Source organism: Choloepus didactylus, chromosome 10 (assembly GCF_015220235.1).
Source record: "Choloepus didactylus isolate mChoDid1 chromosome 10, mChoDid1.pri, whole genome shotgun sequence".
In the NCBI taxonomy this organism is placed as follows: domain Eukaryota; kingdom Metazoa; phylum Chordata; class Mammalia; order Pilosa; family Megalonychidae; genus Choloepus; species Choloepus didactylus.
The window spans coordinates 88,327,710-88,344,196 of NC_051316.1; the positions used below are offsets into that span (position 1 = coordinate 88,327,710).

At 55.5% G+C, this 16,487-nt stretch overlaps 2 protein-coding genes and 1 long non-coding RNA gene across 6 annotated transcripts in view; 2 read left to right on the forward strand and 1 right to left on the reverse strand.

The window, feature by feature from the left end:
- Window positions 1-3,234, forward strand: part of RALGDS (ral guanine nucleotide dissociation stimulator) — a 49,000-nt gene extending 45,766 nt beyond the window's left edge. For all 4 annotated transcript variants that reach the window (XM_037798488.1, XM_037798489.1, XM_037798485.1 and 1 more), the window contains exons 17-18: window positions 773-887; window positions 2,234-3,234. In XM_037798488.1, coding sequence (XP_037654416.1) covers window positions 773-887; window positions 2,234-2,409 — 291 coding nt within the window. In that variant the 3' untranslated portion in view covers window positions 2,410-3,234. The remainder of the gene's footprint in view (window positions 1-772; window positions 888-2,233) is intronic.
- Window positions 3,235-7,252: 4,018 nt separating this feature from the next.
- CEL (carboxyl ester lipase) lies at window positions 7,253-15,604 on the reverse strand. Its single transcript, XM_037797484.1, has 11 exons — window positions 15,534-15,604; window positions 13,042-13,192; window positions 12,827-12,949; window positions 12,303-12,500; window positions 11,562-11,692; window positions 11,294-11,401; window positions 11,007-11,124; window positions 9,522-9,708; window positions 9,146-9,349; window positions 8,037-8,234; window positions 7,253-7,667 (listed from the first exon to the last, which is right to left on the reverse strand). Exons 1-11 carry the CDS (start codon window positions 15,597-15,599, stop codon window positions 7,352-7,354), a joined length of 1,800 nt encoding a protein of 599 aa, XP_037653412.1. The 5' UTR covers window positions 15,600-15,604; the 3' UTR covers window positions 7,253-7,351.
- On the forward strand, window positions 10,033-15,633 carry LOC119504884. Its single transcript, XR_005210645.1, has 3 exons — window positions 10,033-10,069; window positions 11,504-11,604; window positions 15,469-15,633. It is a non-coding gene; the product is annotated as an uncharacterized LOC119504884 (long non-coding RNA).
- The last annotated feature ends 854 nt before the right edge of the window (window positions 15,634-16,487 follow it).

Sequence of the window (16,487 nt, forward strand, 5' to 3'; positions counted from 1 at the left end):
CCACTGTGTGAAGACACAGAGAACTCTGTGAGGGGCAGCTGCTGTGACCCAGGGTAGGAGAGGAGGGGCTGCCTCAGGGTGGTGGCTGTAAGGGCGTGAGCAGTGGTCAGATTCTGGACAGACCTTCAGATGGAGGCACCCCCAGTCCCTACCCCCAGCCCCCAACTCACCCAGGCTGGCCGAGGGCCCTGATATACACCGGCCCCAGGCTGCACTTCTCTTGCTCCTGAGAACTAACATGCTTGCAACTAAGCTGTCACTTGAATGACCCTTTGCCTAAGTCCTGCCTGTGCCTAGGTCCTCAGTGTCGAGGACACTTGGGGCTCTGGGCTGTGCTAACCACTGAATCCTCAAGCCCAGGGCAGGCTGGGTGTGTAGTTGGTTCTCTCCAGCTCCTCCTCTCTAAAAACCAGGCTTGGACTAGATGTTCTTTGTTGTGGGGCTTCACTGATATCATTATCCTGGAGGAACAGGGTTGGAGGAGGCAGTCTCCTGGATGACAGGCTGTTTCCCAGGGTGACATGAAAGGAGATGTAGGTTCTTGTAGGAGATGGGAGCAGGAATGATTGGAAATGGCCTGCCTCATTCCATGGAGGTCTCCCCAGGGGAGAAGGAGAAAGCAGGGAGCCCCCTCTAGACCCAGCCATGACCTAAGGCTGGCAGCCACCCTGCTCAGTGCTAAGGTTGCTCCAGAGGGTCTCTGGTGGCTGTACTCTTGGTCAGACAGCTGTTGGTCCCATGCCTTGATGTCCCATTCCCTGATACTCCCCAGGTGACCAGCCAAGATAAAGCTCCAACTGTGATCCGCAAGGCCATGGACAAACACAACCTAGATGAGGACGAGCCAGAGGACTATGAGCTGGTCCAAATCATTTCAGAGGATCGAAGTAAGTTGGGGAGTCAAATCGGAGAGGGTGGTGGGGAAGGGGGTGGGGCCTTGGCACCACGTCCCCAGCCTGAAGCTGCAAGGCCCTCTGGCCCCAGTGAACCTGAGAGAAAGGTGTCTAGGCATCTTGCACTCACACCAACCTGCCCCGGGTGGCCCTAGGTACCTGCAGCATCTTCTCCCTGCCTGCTCCATCTCCTGGTCATGTCCCCTTAGCTGAGTATGACCCAGGCATTGGGAATCCAAGGTCAAACCTAACATCATTGAGGAACCCAGAGAAAGGGATTTTCAACTCAGGCCATGGGCATGATGGCCAAGCACCCCTGGATAGGATGACGTGATTTTGCCTCCAAAGGCATCATGACTGGTAGATGCAGGCACCAAATATGTTACACTCCATGCCTTTATGTGATGAAAAACAAAACACAATCTCCTTGATCTCCTCTGGAGACTTTAGGGAACCAACTCAGTATTCTAACTGGGAAAGGGAAAGAATCAAGAAGAACTGCACAGACTCAGAACCAGACCTCCTGGGCTCTGAGCCCTTGGACCAGTTACTCAGGCCCCTGTGCCTGTTTCTCTTCCCCAAAGGGAGAGAAAAATAGTCAACATATGCACTCATATATCATACATGTGCACCAGTAAGGTTAACTGTGTTTCCTTTTCAGTGAGCTGGTCACCCTCTCCCAGTCATTAGCCCAGCAAATAAGAATGGCTCCCACCATTCCTAGAAGTTGGCTGTAAATCCTCGCATCTTCATGATGGGAGATGGAGGTGTGAGGTGTGAATTTGGTAGTGCTGAAGGGACCCATCCTACAGAAAAGGAAGAAGAGGTTTTGAGAGGTTAAGAAAGGAGATTAGTGGCCACAGCTGAGGCAGGAGCAGGGATTCCAGCCCTGCCCTGATTTCTAGAAGGCTCTAGACCAAAGGAGCAGGTAAAAAATGGGAACAAAGAGTGAACACCTGCTGGCTTTCGCGTACCCAAGGGGAATCCTGGGTAGTGCAGCATACGGGGGAGATGGTCCCGAGTCTAGAAAGCCTCTTCCAGCTGCGGGATCCTGATGAGTGAAGGGAGCCCGGGGGCCGGAGGGGATGACCCTTTGCCAGCTCAGATCTAAGCCTGGGAGTAGTGGAATTGAGTCACTTTTTAAGCAAGAGTGTCCGGGTTAACTAGAGCCTCTGCAGCGTCTGCCCTTAGGGTGGTACCTTTCAGAGGGGCCACTGGTGCTGTGGAGCTGGATGGGAGACTCGAGGTCTCTGGCTCACACCTGCCCTATGGGGGCTCCAAGCAGTGGGGGTGTCCTGTGGCCCCCGGGAGCACAGCTGACCGCCCCTCTGCCCCGCCAGGGCTGAAGATCCCTGACAACGCCAACGTGTTCTACGCCATGAACTCTACTGCCAACTATGACTTTGTCCTGAAGAAACGGACGTTCACCAAGGGGGCAAAGGTCAAGCACGGAGCCAGCTCCACCCTTCCACGCATGAAGCAGAAGGGCCTCAAGATTGCCAAGGGCATCTTCTGACCAGCCCCTGGCACCGGCCAGCCACAGGGCCGCCCTTCCCAGGGTCTGGCCATCCGGGCAGGTTAGCCCTTACGGACTCGTACGGGCCAGGCCAGGTGGGTGCCGCCCTCCCTGCCAGCCAGCCTAGGCCCCCCACTCCCAGGCTTGTTTCCCCCCGACCTCTCCTGCTCCCGGGCGTGAAGCCTGTCCGCAGGCTGACCTGGACTCCCGTGGACCACTTGCTGCCTTAGGTGCCTTCTGCCCTGTGGGAACCAGAGGACTAGCTGACTTTTGCCAAGGAGCACTGCCAACGGGCGTGGTGCCCTGCCCACTGCCGGGCACTGCCCTCTCCACCCTTTCCTCGCACCTTCCCACGTGCGGGTCACTGCCACCTGTGCCCCCAGGCACCCCAGAGCAACCACTCACCCGCCGGGTCTGACCACTACAGCTCTCTGCTCGGGCCTGAGGGCGTCCACCTGTGACACTCCCAGGGGTCCCAGCCCCTCCAACCCCCACTCTAGCCCTTCTCAGGCTGCACCAAAGATTCCACCATCAGGGCCTACCAGGAGTGAGGGGGTCTCCACCCACCCCACCCCAGGGCGAGGAGCGAGACCCTCTTACAGAACCTGCTCTTCACCCAGTGAGTGAGGAGGAGCCCAGCCGGGTCCCACCGATGTCGAAGCTCGTGCCACTGCAAGGGTCACAGCCACTGCTCCCTGGGCTTCATGAGACCATGCGAGACGGGGTTAGTGGGAGGGAGGATTTGGGGGAGATGGGAGGGCGACTGAATTTTTGTAGGAAAAGCAAAAAAAAAAAAAAAAGTTTACTGATTGGGGTGGGGCAATATTTATTTGTTGTAAATAGCAAATGCTAGACTTGAATATTGTATTAAAACCCTGTTTCTACTTTAGCCTGGGAGTTGATGTGTCTGGTTCTTTCATTTAAATGAGATGCAGATTCTCAAAATCCTCATTCAAATAAGAAATCATTGCAGGGTGACCAGTTTATTTTCTGTGGGAGAAATGAGAAGGGCCAGCCGTGCTTCCCTGGCTTACTGAAGCCATGTGGTTTACATGCCCCCCTTTCAGAGATCACATGTGATTTCAGTATCATAGACCAGGCAAGTTGCTGGGACCGACCTTCAGAACTCCTGGGGTTTACAGCTGGAAGTTGCTTCCGTGGGCAAAGCCATCACCTCTGATTTGGGTATCTTTAAAAATAATATTTGCAAGGACCATTCCTCACCCAAGACAGGACAGTGGGTGCTATTCTAGCTTTGGAGGAAGAAAGAACATTTTCTGCTTTTTTTTGCTGAGGTTCCTTTTGACCACCAATTAAGAACTGGTAGTTGTCAAGGGCAAACCCTGGAATTATAGCACGAAATGGAAAAAATCATAGATCAAAACTTACAGTGTGGAAGGGAAAAGGATGGAGGAAGATTATTAGCAAAGGGACCAAGGGCAGGCAGGACTTTGCATCTCAGTCCCCCCCAGGGGGCCCCATGGTCCACCCTTTACCCTAGATTTGATCCTTCGGGATCCTTATCCCTGACACCCGAATTCCTCTTCCTATTTGTTTGTGTCTGAGGAGAAAGATTTCTGAGGCAGGTTTTAAGGCTTCCCACACCCCTGCCATTCCTTGTCCAATTTCATAACCCAGAAACCCCCTGGCAGGCCCCCAGCCTCTGTCGGGTACCTGGTGGCCACTTCTTCCTGGCTGGGGCCTGAGGCATCACAGGTGAGCTGTGGGTGCCAGGGGAAGATACTTATTCTCAGCCAGTGAGCAACTCCACATGCTCTTTCCTGTGGGCCATGGAGAAGTCTGGGGCCGTGTGGTTGGAGGTCCACCCTCGCGGGGATCACGAGTCACAGTCTCAGGCAGGTTATTACCATCTTCTCCTCAAGGGAGGTTGGGCCCTGAGCTCTTAGAGCTTGCAGCTCCCTGGGATGGCTGTGTCCATGGCCCAGAACCTGTGCTTTGGTTATGTCGTGGGGGTGTGAACCGTTCCTGTGGGGAGGGGTGAACAATAGGGCATGATGGGGGTGGGGACAGGAAGTGCCACCAGGACTGATGGCCCATGGGCTTGCACGGACACACCACACTGCAAATTAAATTCCTGAAGGGCTTCCTATCCTGAAGGTGAACAGGCCTGTCCTGAGCTCCCTGAGCGCCCTCCCCAGGCTTCCCCATGATCAGGAGCTAAAGGGTTAACCCCATGCACAGCACTGAGCCCAGGGACCCTGCAGCAGCCTCCTGCCTGCACCTGTCCCATATTGCCAACATCATCCCCAGATAACCCCCTGCAAAGTCAAGAGCCAGGTCATTTGAGGGTTATCTCCCCTCTTTCATGACAGCCCCAGGTGTCTCCCAGACACAAAGCTGCCCTCCTCGGCCAGGGAGGCCTTTCCACTGCAGCCTCAGCTGAGCACACACCCTGGTTCCCAGCAGCCCAGGTCTTGGCCAACATGACACAGTTGCCCAGGGCAAGATTCACAAAATGAAAGACTTTTGCTAAATGAAATCTTCCCGCTGCCCCATGACCCACCCACCCAAGAGAAATAGAAGGGTCAGGGCCCAGGGCTAGTCTCAGGCTGGGAGGAAGGCATGGGTGCCTGAGGGTCTGCTCCTACAGGCCTGGGAGGCTCCTGAGAGCAGATCCAGCCTGTAGACACATTTAGTAAGTCTTGTGCACACCAGTATGAGCGGTAGAGGAGGGCTCGTGTCACCCCTTGGGCTTCCATGAGCCAAAAGTGCAGTGACAGTTCCCAGAAGAGGCGCATCTGCAGCCAGGCTCCATCTCACCCAGACAGTGCAATTTGCAGTGGATCTCAGGTCCTGAGCTGTGAGAGGTGTGGACACATCTGTCGAGTTTCTGCAAAAACTTTGGCGATTGATTTTCCCTTTGTTTAGAATTCCATTCTGATAGCCCCTCGCCAGCTCTCTGCTCTCCCATCTGCTCCTGAAGGGCCTGAGCAGAAGTCTGTTAACAGAGCTGGGATCGGAGGCCCTTTCTGCTTTGGCTGCCTCTGACGAGTGTCCGCTGGGTCACCCTGTGGCCTGGGCTCGCTCCACCCTCCTGCAGAGCCTCGTGATCCACACTTGCATCAAATCTACCTGGATATGAGGGAGAGACGATCCCCAGGGGAGGGGCGCCCCTTCTCAGCACTTTGCTGTTCAGTAACTCCAGAAAGGATCTGGAGCATAAGAATCATGCTTGGGGAATCCTAGAATCATCTCGTGATTCACTTGTGCTTTTTCATGGGTGACCTGAGCAAGGTGGGGACACATCTTTGTTGCTATGCAGCAAGTCACAGTGCTGTTTATATACTTAATGGCATGGACCTTCAAACTGATTAAATGTTTAAAATACTGTAGAATCATAACGTTTTTCAACTACTGTGCATGTGAAAGACCATAAAAATATTTATCTTTCCAGAAATCAGGATGCTAATTTAAAAATTACCCCCCAAGTTTCGAGTTTGCAGTTAAGACGACTAGTCAGAATGACGGTGGGTTGGGAGGCTGAAGGTTTTCTTCCCGGGATGTGAGCCCTCCTTGAAGTCCTGGTGTCTCACAGGACCCCTCTGCCAGGAATGACATTGATGAGGAACGTTTTATTAGGCAGAATGGAGCCTACTTCCCTGCAGTTGCGGGAAAAAGGCAGAATATTTTCTCATCTTGCTGAGATTTCTTAAAGCGACAAGGCCAAGTGCTGGAATCCCTTAGGCAGGGAAGGAGTCCTGAGCCCCCCAAACTCGCCATATGGACAGGAAAGGGCACAATGGGATGATTAGGAAATGAAATACAGGCACTCAAAGCTTCCTGTTTGTGTCTGCAAATCCCGCTGGGAGAGTGGCCCAGCTGGTCCCCAGGGTGTTGATATCTCCCCCAAGACCAAGCTGGCTCAGGACTCTAGAATCTTCCCTGCCTCTCTCAGCACCCCACACCCCACTCCGCACCCATGCCCCACGTCTGTGTAGAGGGTGGGTGAGAGGTAGGGAAGCAGAAACGACAGTGGGGACTGCTGGCCTGGCCTTGGAGTCCTGGGCTGGTTTTGAATCCTTTCTCTGAGTGTCTTTGGCTCGTGACTCCCCTCTCAGGACCTCGTCTCCCTCTAAATACCTATAAATACCCAGAATGGCTACTCTGGTGCCCACCCACATAGTCCCAGTGCAGTCAGGCTTGTCAGGCGCTCAGTCCGTGCCCCAGTCCGCAAGGCGCAGAGGTGGGATCAGGTCCCAACTCGTTCCCCTGCCACCCGCCCCTCAGACTCTACCAGAGCCATCAGGCACCCAGTGCACAGCCAGGGGGCCCTGGCACCAACACCCTGCCGTGGATACCCTTTGCTTCTGAACTTCCCTGTGTTTTCTTACTCTTGCTTTGACTTGGTTTCAGTGGGACCAGCAGAATCCATTTCTCTTCCCTGGCTGGTCCCCCACTGTCAGAACACTGAGGTCACCCCCAGCCGCCCCACAGAGGGCTTTAGGGGTGGCTGGGCCCCACTGGCTCTAGCAGAAGCCACCACCTGCCAGAGCCCAGCTGTCCTGTGTGGCTGCAGCCGCCACCAAACCTGCCCACCCTGTGGGGCTGGAGCCCAGCCCTTCGGGGCCGGCAGCTGGGGCTGGGGCAGAGGTCAGGCTATGGGGTAACCAGGGCCTGAATCCCAATCCTGGGTCTGCCACTTAACTTCTCCACACTGTCTTCTCCTCCCCAAACTGAGGATAGCAATATCGACTTCCCAGGAGCACGAGGACTGCCTGAAATCACTGTGTAACGTGTCGGGCCAGTGCCTGGCACTGAGGGCTCCATCACTGACGGCCCTTCCTACCTCAGCTAGGACTTTGGAGCAAAGAAAGATGCCAAATAGAAGGATGAGGCTTTATTCAGAAAGAGCTCGGGAGGGGAGGTGGGGCCCCTGGGGTCCCCACCCTTGTGGCCTCTTGGGGACAAGGCTCACAGAACATTAGAAGCCAATCACTATGGGCATTTGAGGCTCCTCAGAGTCATCTGCAGGGGGGACAGGGTTGGCCTTGGAGTCATCCGCAGGGGGGACAGGGTTGGCCTCAGAGTCATTTGCAGGGGGCACTGGGGCATCCTCTCCATCGGTCACTGTGGGCAGTGCCTGGTAGCTCAGGCTCCAGTACTGCACGTAGTTGGTCCTCAGGTGCTGCTTCATGGAGCTGCTGTCAATCTTCTTGGTGATCTCCAGGTAGGTGCCATTCTCCAGGGTGTAGGGTTCCCAGTGTGTGGGAATGGCCGAGTGGCCCGTGTTGGGGTCCCTGCAGAGTGAGGAGATGTTGGGTGGGGGCTGCGGGCACATAGGAGGCTGGAGCTCTGCACCCTTGGCCTCGCTCTGCCCCCAGCATGGTCCTGGGGCCATCCTCCCTGCTCTGAGTTATCTTAAAAATGCCCCCTTCTTGTATTCCAGGCAGACACCCAGGCCCAAAAGAGAGTGGGCTCAGTTATGGAGCCACCACCCTAATTTGATGGATGGGGACACCGAGCCCCAGGGAGGTGAAGGGACTTGCCCCAAGTCTCCCAGCTGGTGAGTAATGGAACGGGGACTGGAACCCAGGATGGCAGAGTCGAGGTGGCAGATGGCCCTTGCACCTGCTGCCCACAGCTCTGGGCTCAACCCCACGCCTTACCCACTTCTGGCAAAGTTGGTCCAGTAGGCGATCATGGCCTTGGAAACAGTCCTGTCTTGAGACCGGTAGCCCAAGGGGGTGGCGAAGGGTTTCCCAAAGATATACTGGAGGTCGTCGGCATGGTCAGCTCCCATCCAGCTGGGGTAGATGGGCATCCGGGAGGGGTGGGAGAACAGGTAGCTGTAGGTCTTGGCACTCCTGGAGGATGAGAGGGGGTTGGCAGGGTGCTCACCTGGGCCACCCAGCCCAGAGAGGGACCTGGGGGAGAGGCCATGGAGGGAACATGGGAGGCTCTGGGAATGTTCCACAAGACTCACAAACTGGGATTCTTATGCCTGAGGAAGGCATAGCTGTGGTCAAACTCAGGGATTCTACAATTTTAATTGTATTTATTCCTCACCTTCATAAAATTTTGAGGCATGTTTCTCCTCTAATTTAGTACCAAGAAAGCTTTTTTCTCTCCAGTTGAAAATATGTATTCTTCATTTGATGGGACAAAGTATATGCTGTCATGTGTTTCCCTGCTTGCCTTGGCTGGCAGGAAGCTTGGAGCTAAATTTATTGCTTAGTGACTGCAAAGCTTTCATCCTAGATTTCTAGGTATAATTATGTTTTCCTACCTTTTAAGCATTCCTAATTTTTCTATTTTTAATTCTATTTTAATTGGCCCTTATTTTATGGAGGCCTTTAATGTGGTCCCAGGCTTAAGTTATTTTAAGAGTTGGCAAAGTTGAAGCTCAGAGGAATCATTGAGCAGAGATCGTCTTCCATTGTTCTCTCCGTCTGCACAGCATGAGGGATGGATGATGAGAGATTTAAGAACTTTCCAATGGGGAGAACTGTTGGATGTGGGAGAGGGTGCTGGCTGGGCAGACGGAGGCTCGTGGAAGGATTTTGTAAAACCTTCTGAAGCTGGGAGGTAAGTGGGGCCCTCACAAGATTTGTCAGATCTTGGCAAGGCAGATGGGGCAGGAACATGGGAGCATCAGTGTAAAGTCTTTCCCAGGCATATCAGACACCTCTGAGCTGCCCACAAGCAAGGCCACTGCAGAAAGGAGCAGCCTCCCAGGCAGGTCTCCCCAAGGTTCCACCCCTCACCAGATCCTCACTTGGCGTTGGCTTTGTGCTGGGCCAGGGCAATCTGCGTGGACACCAGGAAGAGGATGTCGGTCTCAAACTCCACCACAGTCTTCTTCCTGGCCTCCTGGGATGAATCTTGGGCCCAGGGCTCCGTGTAAACATCAAAGGTTGCATTGGCACCTTTGGGCCCCTTGGAGGTGGTGAGCGCTCTGACTAGCTTGTAGAAGTCTTCCCTGCAGGTACCAAGCAGGCACAAAGGTTGGAGAGTCAATCGCAAGCCCTTCCACCCAGTGCCAAAAGGGAGTATCTGATGGGCCGGGACGTCCTCCCAAAACATTGCTTACTCCTTCACTCCCACCCCTATGCTAATGCCTACTGTCCCCGGCTCCTGCAACCCATGCTTACTCCGTGATGTTTTTATTGCCCTTGTCAATGGCTGGCATGTCGACAGTGGCAAAGAGATGACCGTCCATGTTGTTGGTGCCAGCTATGTAGTCAATGTCAGCAGCATTGGCAAACAGGTTGATGGGGTCTTCGGGGATGAAGTCTCCGTCAATGACAGGGATGAAGGCCAGATATTGCACCAGGGCATCTGGGTGGGAGGGCCGACAGATTCCTATACCTTCCAGCGTCTACCCGAAATTCCCGTAGGCCTCTGGGGGCTGGAGTTGACCCCATCCCTACGAGGATGCAGCAGAAACCTCCTTCCTTCTCTGATCTAAGGCAGGGTTTCTCAACCTCAACACTCCTGACATTTTGGACCAGATAATTCTATGCTGTGGGGAGCTGTCCTGTGCACGTGGGATGTTCTACCCACTAAATGCCAATAGCAGCCCCACCCAGTTGTGCGGATGAAGAATGTCTCCAGACGTTGCAAAATATCCCCTGGATGCAAAATCACCCTCCTGATGAGAACCACTGCCTAGAGGCCAGTTCTGTCCTCCTGCTGCAGTGTAAGTCCCTTTCCTCTCCCTCTCTCCTTCCTGGGGCTAAATCAAGGAGGAAGACCTAGAAGCAGGGGACCAAAGGAAAAAGAGGTGCCCCTCTCCCAAGAATGGGTTTTAGTCTGTTAGCTAAAATTTGTGTGAAGCTGACATTGCCCTCCAGAACTCCTCCACTGGCCCCTAGAGCTGGCTGGATACACCAACCTTCCTCAGTGCACGGCTGGTTTTCCTTCATCAGCTATGGGACAGCTTGAACACCAAACAAAATCATTGGATTGCATTTGGAGCCATATTGATTGAAAACTATTTGCTGTTTTGTTTTGGCCAAGCACTTATAGTTTGATTCAAACAAGTTAAATGTGTAAATCATGGGTCCCCATTGTGTCTTGTGCTAGAAGAATGAGCAAGAGAGAATTCCAGCCTACCGGGCTGATGATGCTGACATTCATCAGTTTTTACTAATAGGGTTCCCCAAGCCTTCACAGAGGTATAGAATATTAGAGCTCAGAGGGTCAAACACCAAATACAGTAGGTGATCAGTAAACGTTTGTTGAATGAATGAATGAACTTTCAGTAGTACAAAGGTTTTTGGTCTAGGGTCTGTGGATTCCCTGTGGGCTTTAGGGGCCCATGTAATTCCCCTACACAATTTTATATGTGTAGAACAATAATGTATTTGTATTTTTTGGGGGGGAGGGGCCCAAACATTCATGATCTTCTCAAATGAGTCCATGACCCACAGAAGACAAGCAGGAAGAATGGCCTCCTCCTCCCCTTATAGCTGGCATCACTGAGACCTAGAGGGAGGTGGTGGCAGCGAGCTGCCCAGGGGCACCGTCAAGTTGGTGACAGCACCAGGCATTAGACAAGATGCCTTTCCCTCCTCTCCAGGTGCTCTGCCCCCACCTCGGGCCCATCCCCTTGTCTCCCGGCAGTGCCCACTCACACTCCAGGCCAGCCAGGGGCACCTTATAGGCCAGCGCCAGGGCCCGGGGATCGGTCACCTTCAGACATCCGGCCATCCTGGCAGTGTCATTCAAGGGGCAGCCCACCTTCTTGGCTACCTGGGGATGGGGGAGAAGGCAGGTAAGTGAGGCCAGTGCTCAGGACAGAGATTTTGGGGCAAGGATGGAATGGAAATGAAGAATGGAAATGAGGACAGTGCCCCTCCCGGTGTCTAAACCAAGCCCCCTCCCCTGCCTACACCCAGCCCACCGAAGCGCCACCGCTTACCAGTTTGGCCCAAAAGAGTGGGTTCTTCTGGATGGCCCAGGGACTCAGTGCCACGCCACTCTGGCTAATGGCTCGCTGGAAGAGGCCCTTGTTGTAGGGGGAGAGGGTCTGCGGCACACAGAAATCATGTCACCAAGGCCCTCACCCCGGCTTAGCAGGGGACACCCAGCAAATCAGCTCCAACCTTGCCCTCCTCCCTGCCCTCCTCAGCTCCTTCTCAAACCCTTGTGTGAAGTGGGGAGGCCTTTCTCTCCAGGGATCCTCAGACCTGCAAAGAGACACTGGCACCTCCAGCTGATTCCCCAAAGATGGTAATGTTGTTGGGGTCCCCCCCAAAAACTGCGATGTTCCTCTTCACCCAGGCAATGGCCATGTGCTGATCCCGAAGGCCATAGTTACCTGGGAGCGGGGTGGGGGAGGAACGTCCATCAGGGACCCTGGACTTGGGGCTGGGGGTGTCCAGAGCCCGGCACACAGTAGGTGCACAACTGATGTAGTTGGATTAAGAAGCCTTAAACTTCCCTGAGACCCTGGCAGAGCCCCTGATGGCTAATAGAGGGTCCCAAGGATGCCAGGACAGAATGGGGAGCTGGAGAAGGCTTAGGGTATTGGGGCAGGGAAGGGTGGCTGGACAGCCAGGCCCCCAGCTTCCTCTTCCTCTCCCTGCCACAGCCCCTCTTGTTGTCTTTCTCTCCTGTCCACTTCTGTGCCTCCACCTCACTGTGTCACTTTCTTTCTGTTTCTGTCTCTGCTTCCCTTGGTGTCTCTCTAGGTCTCAGCCTGTCTGTCTGTCTGTCCGGCAGCTTCTTTTATTTTGTGGCAGCTGCCGAGGGGCTCCTGTGTCTCACAATTCTGGTCCAGCTTCCCGGTTCTGTGCATAGGCTTCTGGGCATTTCTGTAGAGCTGTCAGGAGTTATTTTCGGGGAGCATCACCTTGCTGGATTTAGAGCTTGTGGGATTGGGCTCACTCGGTCCTCCCCATCCCCACTGCCCCAAGGTGTCGGCGAACCTGGCAGGTTGGGGTCTCCAGTGCTGAGGAAGCCGAGGGGACCCACGCGGTAGTTGAAGGTGACCACTATGACGTTGCCCCGCGTGGCGATCTCTTCCCCATCGTACAGGTAGTTGCTGAGCACGTTGGCTCCTTGACTAGACCCCATGAGGAAGGCGCCTCCGTAGATCCAGATCATGACGGGCAGGTCCCGGGACACTGAGGCAGGCAGGAGGGGTCAAGGTCCGGTGCCCGTGAGATACCCCCACCCCACCCCTGTCCCTGGCCAAGCCCCTCTTTCTTGCAGAGTCTGGCCACGGCTACAGCCTGAGGGAGGCAGCTGAAAGGAGATGCCCTGCTCCAGGCTTTGGGAACTGCAGGGAGACTCCCCTCCCCACCTCTGTGCTGGTTTCAGGGAAGTTCAGCTTTGGGATCCCCAGACACAACTGGGGGACAGGGCCTGGGACTTCGGCTGCTTGGAGGGTGGGGTGGGGGTGGGGGGTTCCTGGAGGGAGCCGGAGGGGAAACGGGAGAGTGAGCCAGACCTTCCTCCTTGCCCTGGGGCACCCAGATGTTGAGGTAGAGGCAGTCTTCCTCCCCGTAGGTCTGGTCCTGGGTGATGGTGACCTGCAGACATCGCTTCTTGAAGCTTGTGGCCTTCAGGGTCCCTGCAGGTGACAGGAGGGGCTGGCATGAGAATGGCCGTCGGGCCACACCACCCCAGCCAGCGGGCCCTGCCAGGGCACCTGTCCCCTCGCACCATGCCAGCCGGGGTGTTTCTGGGGGTTCTCCAGGGCCTTGGGGGTTGCAGCGAATGGGATGCCTTTGAAGATGTCCACATAGTCACCGAAGAAGCCGAGCTTCTTGTTGACGCCTTCCACGAAGCCTCCCTCTGTGTACACTGCGCCCAGCTGCGAGGGGGATGCGGCGGCGTCAGGCCCGGCTCAGCCTCGGATGGGGAGGGGCCAACCTGAGCAGGCCTGGGGGCGTCAGAGGCTCCCCAGAGACAGCTCGTAGGTGGAGACAGGCTCAATCCACACCCGAGACCCAGGTGGGACCCCTGCCACTCACCTGCATCTGAGGAACCAGCTCCCTGCCCTGGTTCCCAGGGCCCTGCTCACTGAAGCAGACAGGAAGCCAGTTCCACCCGCCGTGCTCACCTGGGGAAGCCTCTGAGAAGGCCCAGGGGACGGGGCTCAGGTTGGGGTCCTGGCCATGGCTGCCTAACTGTGACCCCTGAGCCTCAGTTTTCTCATCTCGTAACAGAGTCTCCCTTGGGGGCCTATTTGGGATTAGATGGGAGGCTTGTCAAGTTCCCACCAGGAGATGCTCAGCGTACACTGGCTGAATGAAGCACCCAACCATGGGCGTCCTGGGGAGTGGATCCTTCTTTCTCCTTCTCTAGTCTTCCCCCAGGGTGCTGTGGCTGGGTGCCCAAGTCCTTCCAGCCCCTGTGCTCCCTCCCGGGAAAGACCCAGCAGGTGGGCTTCCCTCCCGCCCACCCCACCCTTGGGCTCTCAGAGCAGGTGCTGTTTGTGCGGCCCTGGCTCTGAGCTGGTTTCACTCGGGGAAATGCTTCTCATCCTGCAGAGGGTCCTGGAGGTCGGGGCTCTCTTCTGCCCATTTTGCACAGAGGGTGCTGAGAGGCTTTCTTACTTGAAGGACTGCTGGGAAGCAGCTGTTTGCCTCCAGAGCCACACTCTCACCCCTCGCCGGTGCTGCCACTTTGGGTGCAGGAGAGGCTGTGGGCGGGCTGCTCCCTGGCTTTCACCCGTGCCAGGCTCCAAGTGGGGAAGGGCAGGTCTGCCCACACCCCCGGGCCCAGCTGAGGTGCCAGTTGCCTTCCAAAGTCTAGGCTGGTGGCGCCCCCGCCGTTCCGGGTTGGGGAGAGTGGCAGTGGGCTGGAACTGGAGAGAGGAGCCAGAAGCAACACCTGCCAGGCGGCCTGAGGGGGAGGGCGGGGTGGGATGGGCCGGCCTGCTGAACATCCTTGTTGCAGCCTCCAGGCCCTTTCCCTGATCTAGCCCTCCTGGCTGCAGGGTGGGAGCAGATGAACTGGAAGTCATCACCCAAAAATGTCTCCTGTGCTCAACATTGGCCTGAGTGCCCCAGCAAGGAGGGTCCAAGGGTGTGGGGACCCTGGCCAGTGGGGAGGAAGCACCTCTGAAAAATAGTCTCCTGAAAAGAGAGCAACCCTTGCCAGTGCCTGCATCTCCGGGTTTGAAGAAGAGCCAAGGTGCAGGTGCGGGGGCAGCAGGGTGCTGGGAGCTGGGTTGGACTACGTGGAGGGAGCCCGAGGCCTGAGAGAGCAGGGATGAGGGGTGGAGAGCTGGCAAGCCGGAGAACAGCAGCCCCCTCCAGGAACAAAGAGGCTCTTCCTGGATCCTGGCCTTTCCTGGGGCCAGAGTCCCAGATCCAAACTCTGCAGGGGACCCAGACGGGGCCTGGTTCCTGTAGCTTCTGCTTGTGGCTGTTGGGGTTTCTCTCCTCAGGGCGCTTTCTCTGATTTGTTCCCCACACAGGCCCGGAAGGGCAGTTAGGACCGGCTGAAGGTACAGAAGCCCCAGGCGAGTTTCCTGACCCCCAGGCCCCTGTGCTCTCACTTTGGAGGGGAGCTGGCCTGCCGCGGTGCTTCTTAGCTCCCTTTCAGGAGCAAGTAAGCTGAGGGTTCCAGTGGGAACTAGACTCTGCTGTGGGAGAAGACTGGATTTCAGATTCCCGTTCAGCCACTTGGTTGCTGTATGATGTTGAGCAAATTGCTTATCTGCTTTGGGCCTCTGTTTCCCCTTCGGTAAAATGGGAATAACATCCACATCAGAGGGTAAAGTGGTGTAGATAAGGTTTCCAGAGTTAGCAAATAAAAAACAGGATGCCCCGTCGAATGTGAATTTCAGATAAACAATGAATACTAGTTTTTTTTTTTTTTTTTAGTATGTCGCAAATATTGTGTGGAACATACTTATACTAAAAATTATTTGTTGTTTATCTGTAATTCATATTCAATTGGGCATCCTATATTTTATCTGGTAACCTGAGTTGTTATGGATGAGATAATCCCTATAAAGCAGCACAGGGCAAGTGCCCCATAAATATTGGCAGCTATTGGTCGTGGTGGTGGGTTGTGTTTCTCAGGCTGACTCTGCGTGTGTCTGTCTGTCTCACCTTCCTCCATGCCTGCTCCCCACAGTTTGCAGCTCTGGTTCAGCAGGAGGAAAGGGGCCCCACCCTGGTCTCCTGCTCCCTCTTGCCTACCTTTGCCGCACTCGCCACTGCTAGACAGCAGGTGAAGCCCAAGACTGCCAGCTCCAGGTGCCCCATGATGTGTGCCTGCCTCTGGGTGCCCCTCCCGCTGGACCTGCAGGTATTTATGGGGCCCAAGCCAGCCGGAAGCCCGAGTTGGCAGCTATCTGTGGAGGAGCCCCTTTCCCCTCTTTCCATCTGTGCCCCTTTCTTCAGGCTGGTCAAGGTCTAGGCTTTGACCTTGGGGTGAGGAGACCTCTGCTGTTCTCAGAGGGGACTCAGGCTGGGCCAACACACACACACACACAAGCACGCATGTGTGCACAGGTGCAACAACGCTTGCACTTCCCCAGGACCAGCTGCACCTCAGTGCCCTGGTGCCCATACTGCCTACCTGGGAGCAGAAGCAGGTGGTAAAGGGTGGGAGGGGGTGCAAAGTTGGGGTTTCGCAGGTGCACAGTGCCCTGGGTTCTGGTTTGTTCACAAAGGCTTGGTTTCTTCATCAGAGAAATGGGCAGGGTTTGTATCCATGCCCTGCCTGCCTCCCAGCCGAGCGTGAGTTTTTAGGAATTCCTTGAGTGTGGGAACCGTGTGGGACTCCCAGGACAGGATGGCCACATGCTACTGGGCAGCCAGCGTGGCTGACCCTTGTTATTTCAATGAGCTTCACCGAAGGCCCACTGAGTGCAGTCTGTGCTGCGTGTCGGGGACAACCCCACCCTCCAGGAGCTTGCGGGGTGTGGGGAGTCATCACTGTTCAGCATAAAGAGTTCTGGGATGGGGGAGGACAAGAGGCCCTGGGTGGACACCACAATGCAGGGGCAGGATCCAGCCCAGACTTGAGGGCTTCCCTGGGGAGAAGGGCAGGGCTTTCAGGTCATAGGAAATGACCCAAGCAAAGACCCTGGGGAATACTCAGGAAAGAGAGAATTGAGACCAGAGGTATAAGGGCAAGACACCACTAAT

Bases quoted from the DNA above. Each gene is read 5' to 3' on its own strand.
- CEL (XM_037797484.1), bottom strand. From the start codon at position 15,599: ATGGGGCACCTGGAGCTGGCAGTCTTGGGCTTCACCTGCTGTCTAGCA. The intron at 8,235-9,145 runs GTGAGGATCTGG...CTCATCCTCCAG, and splicing joins CAGCACAAAGCCAACGCCAA to GAGTGCCAAGACCTACAGCT. The intron at 7,668-8,036 runs GTAAGGCGTGGG...CTCACTCTGCAG, and splicing joins ACCAACTTTGCCAGAAGTGG to GGACCCCAACACGGGCCACT.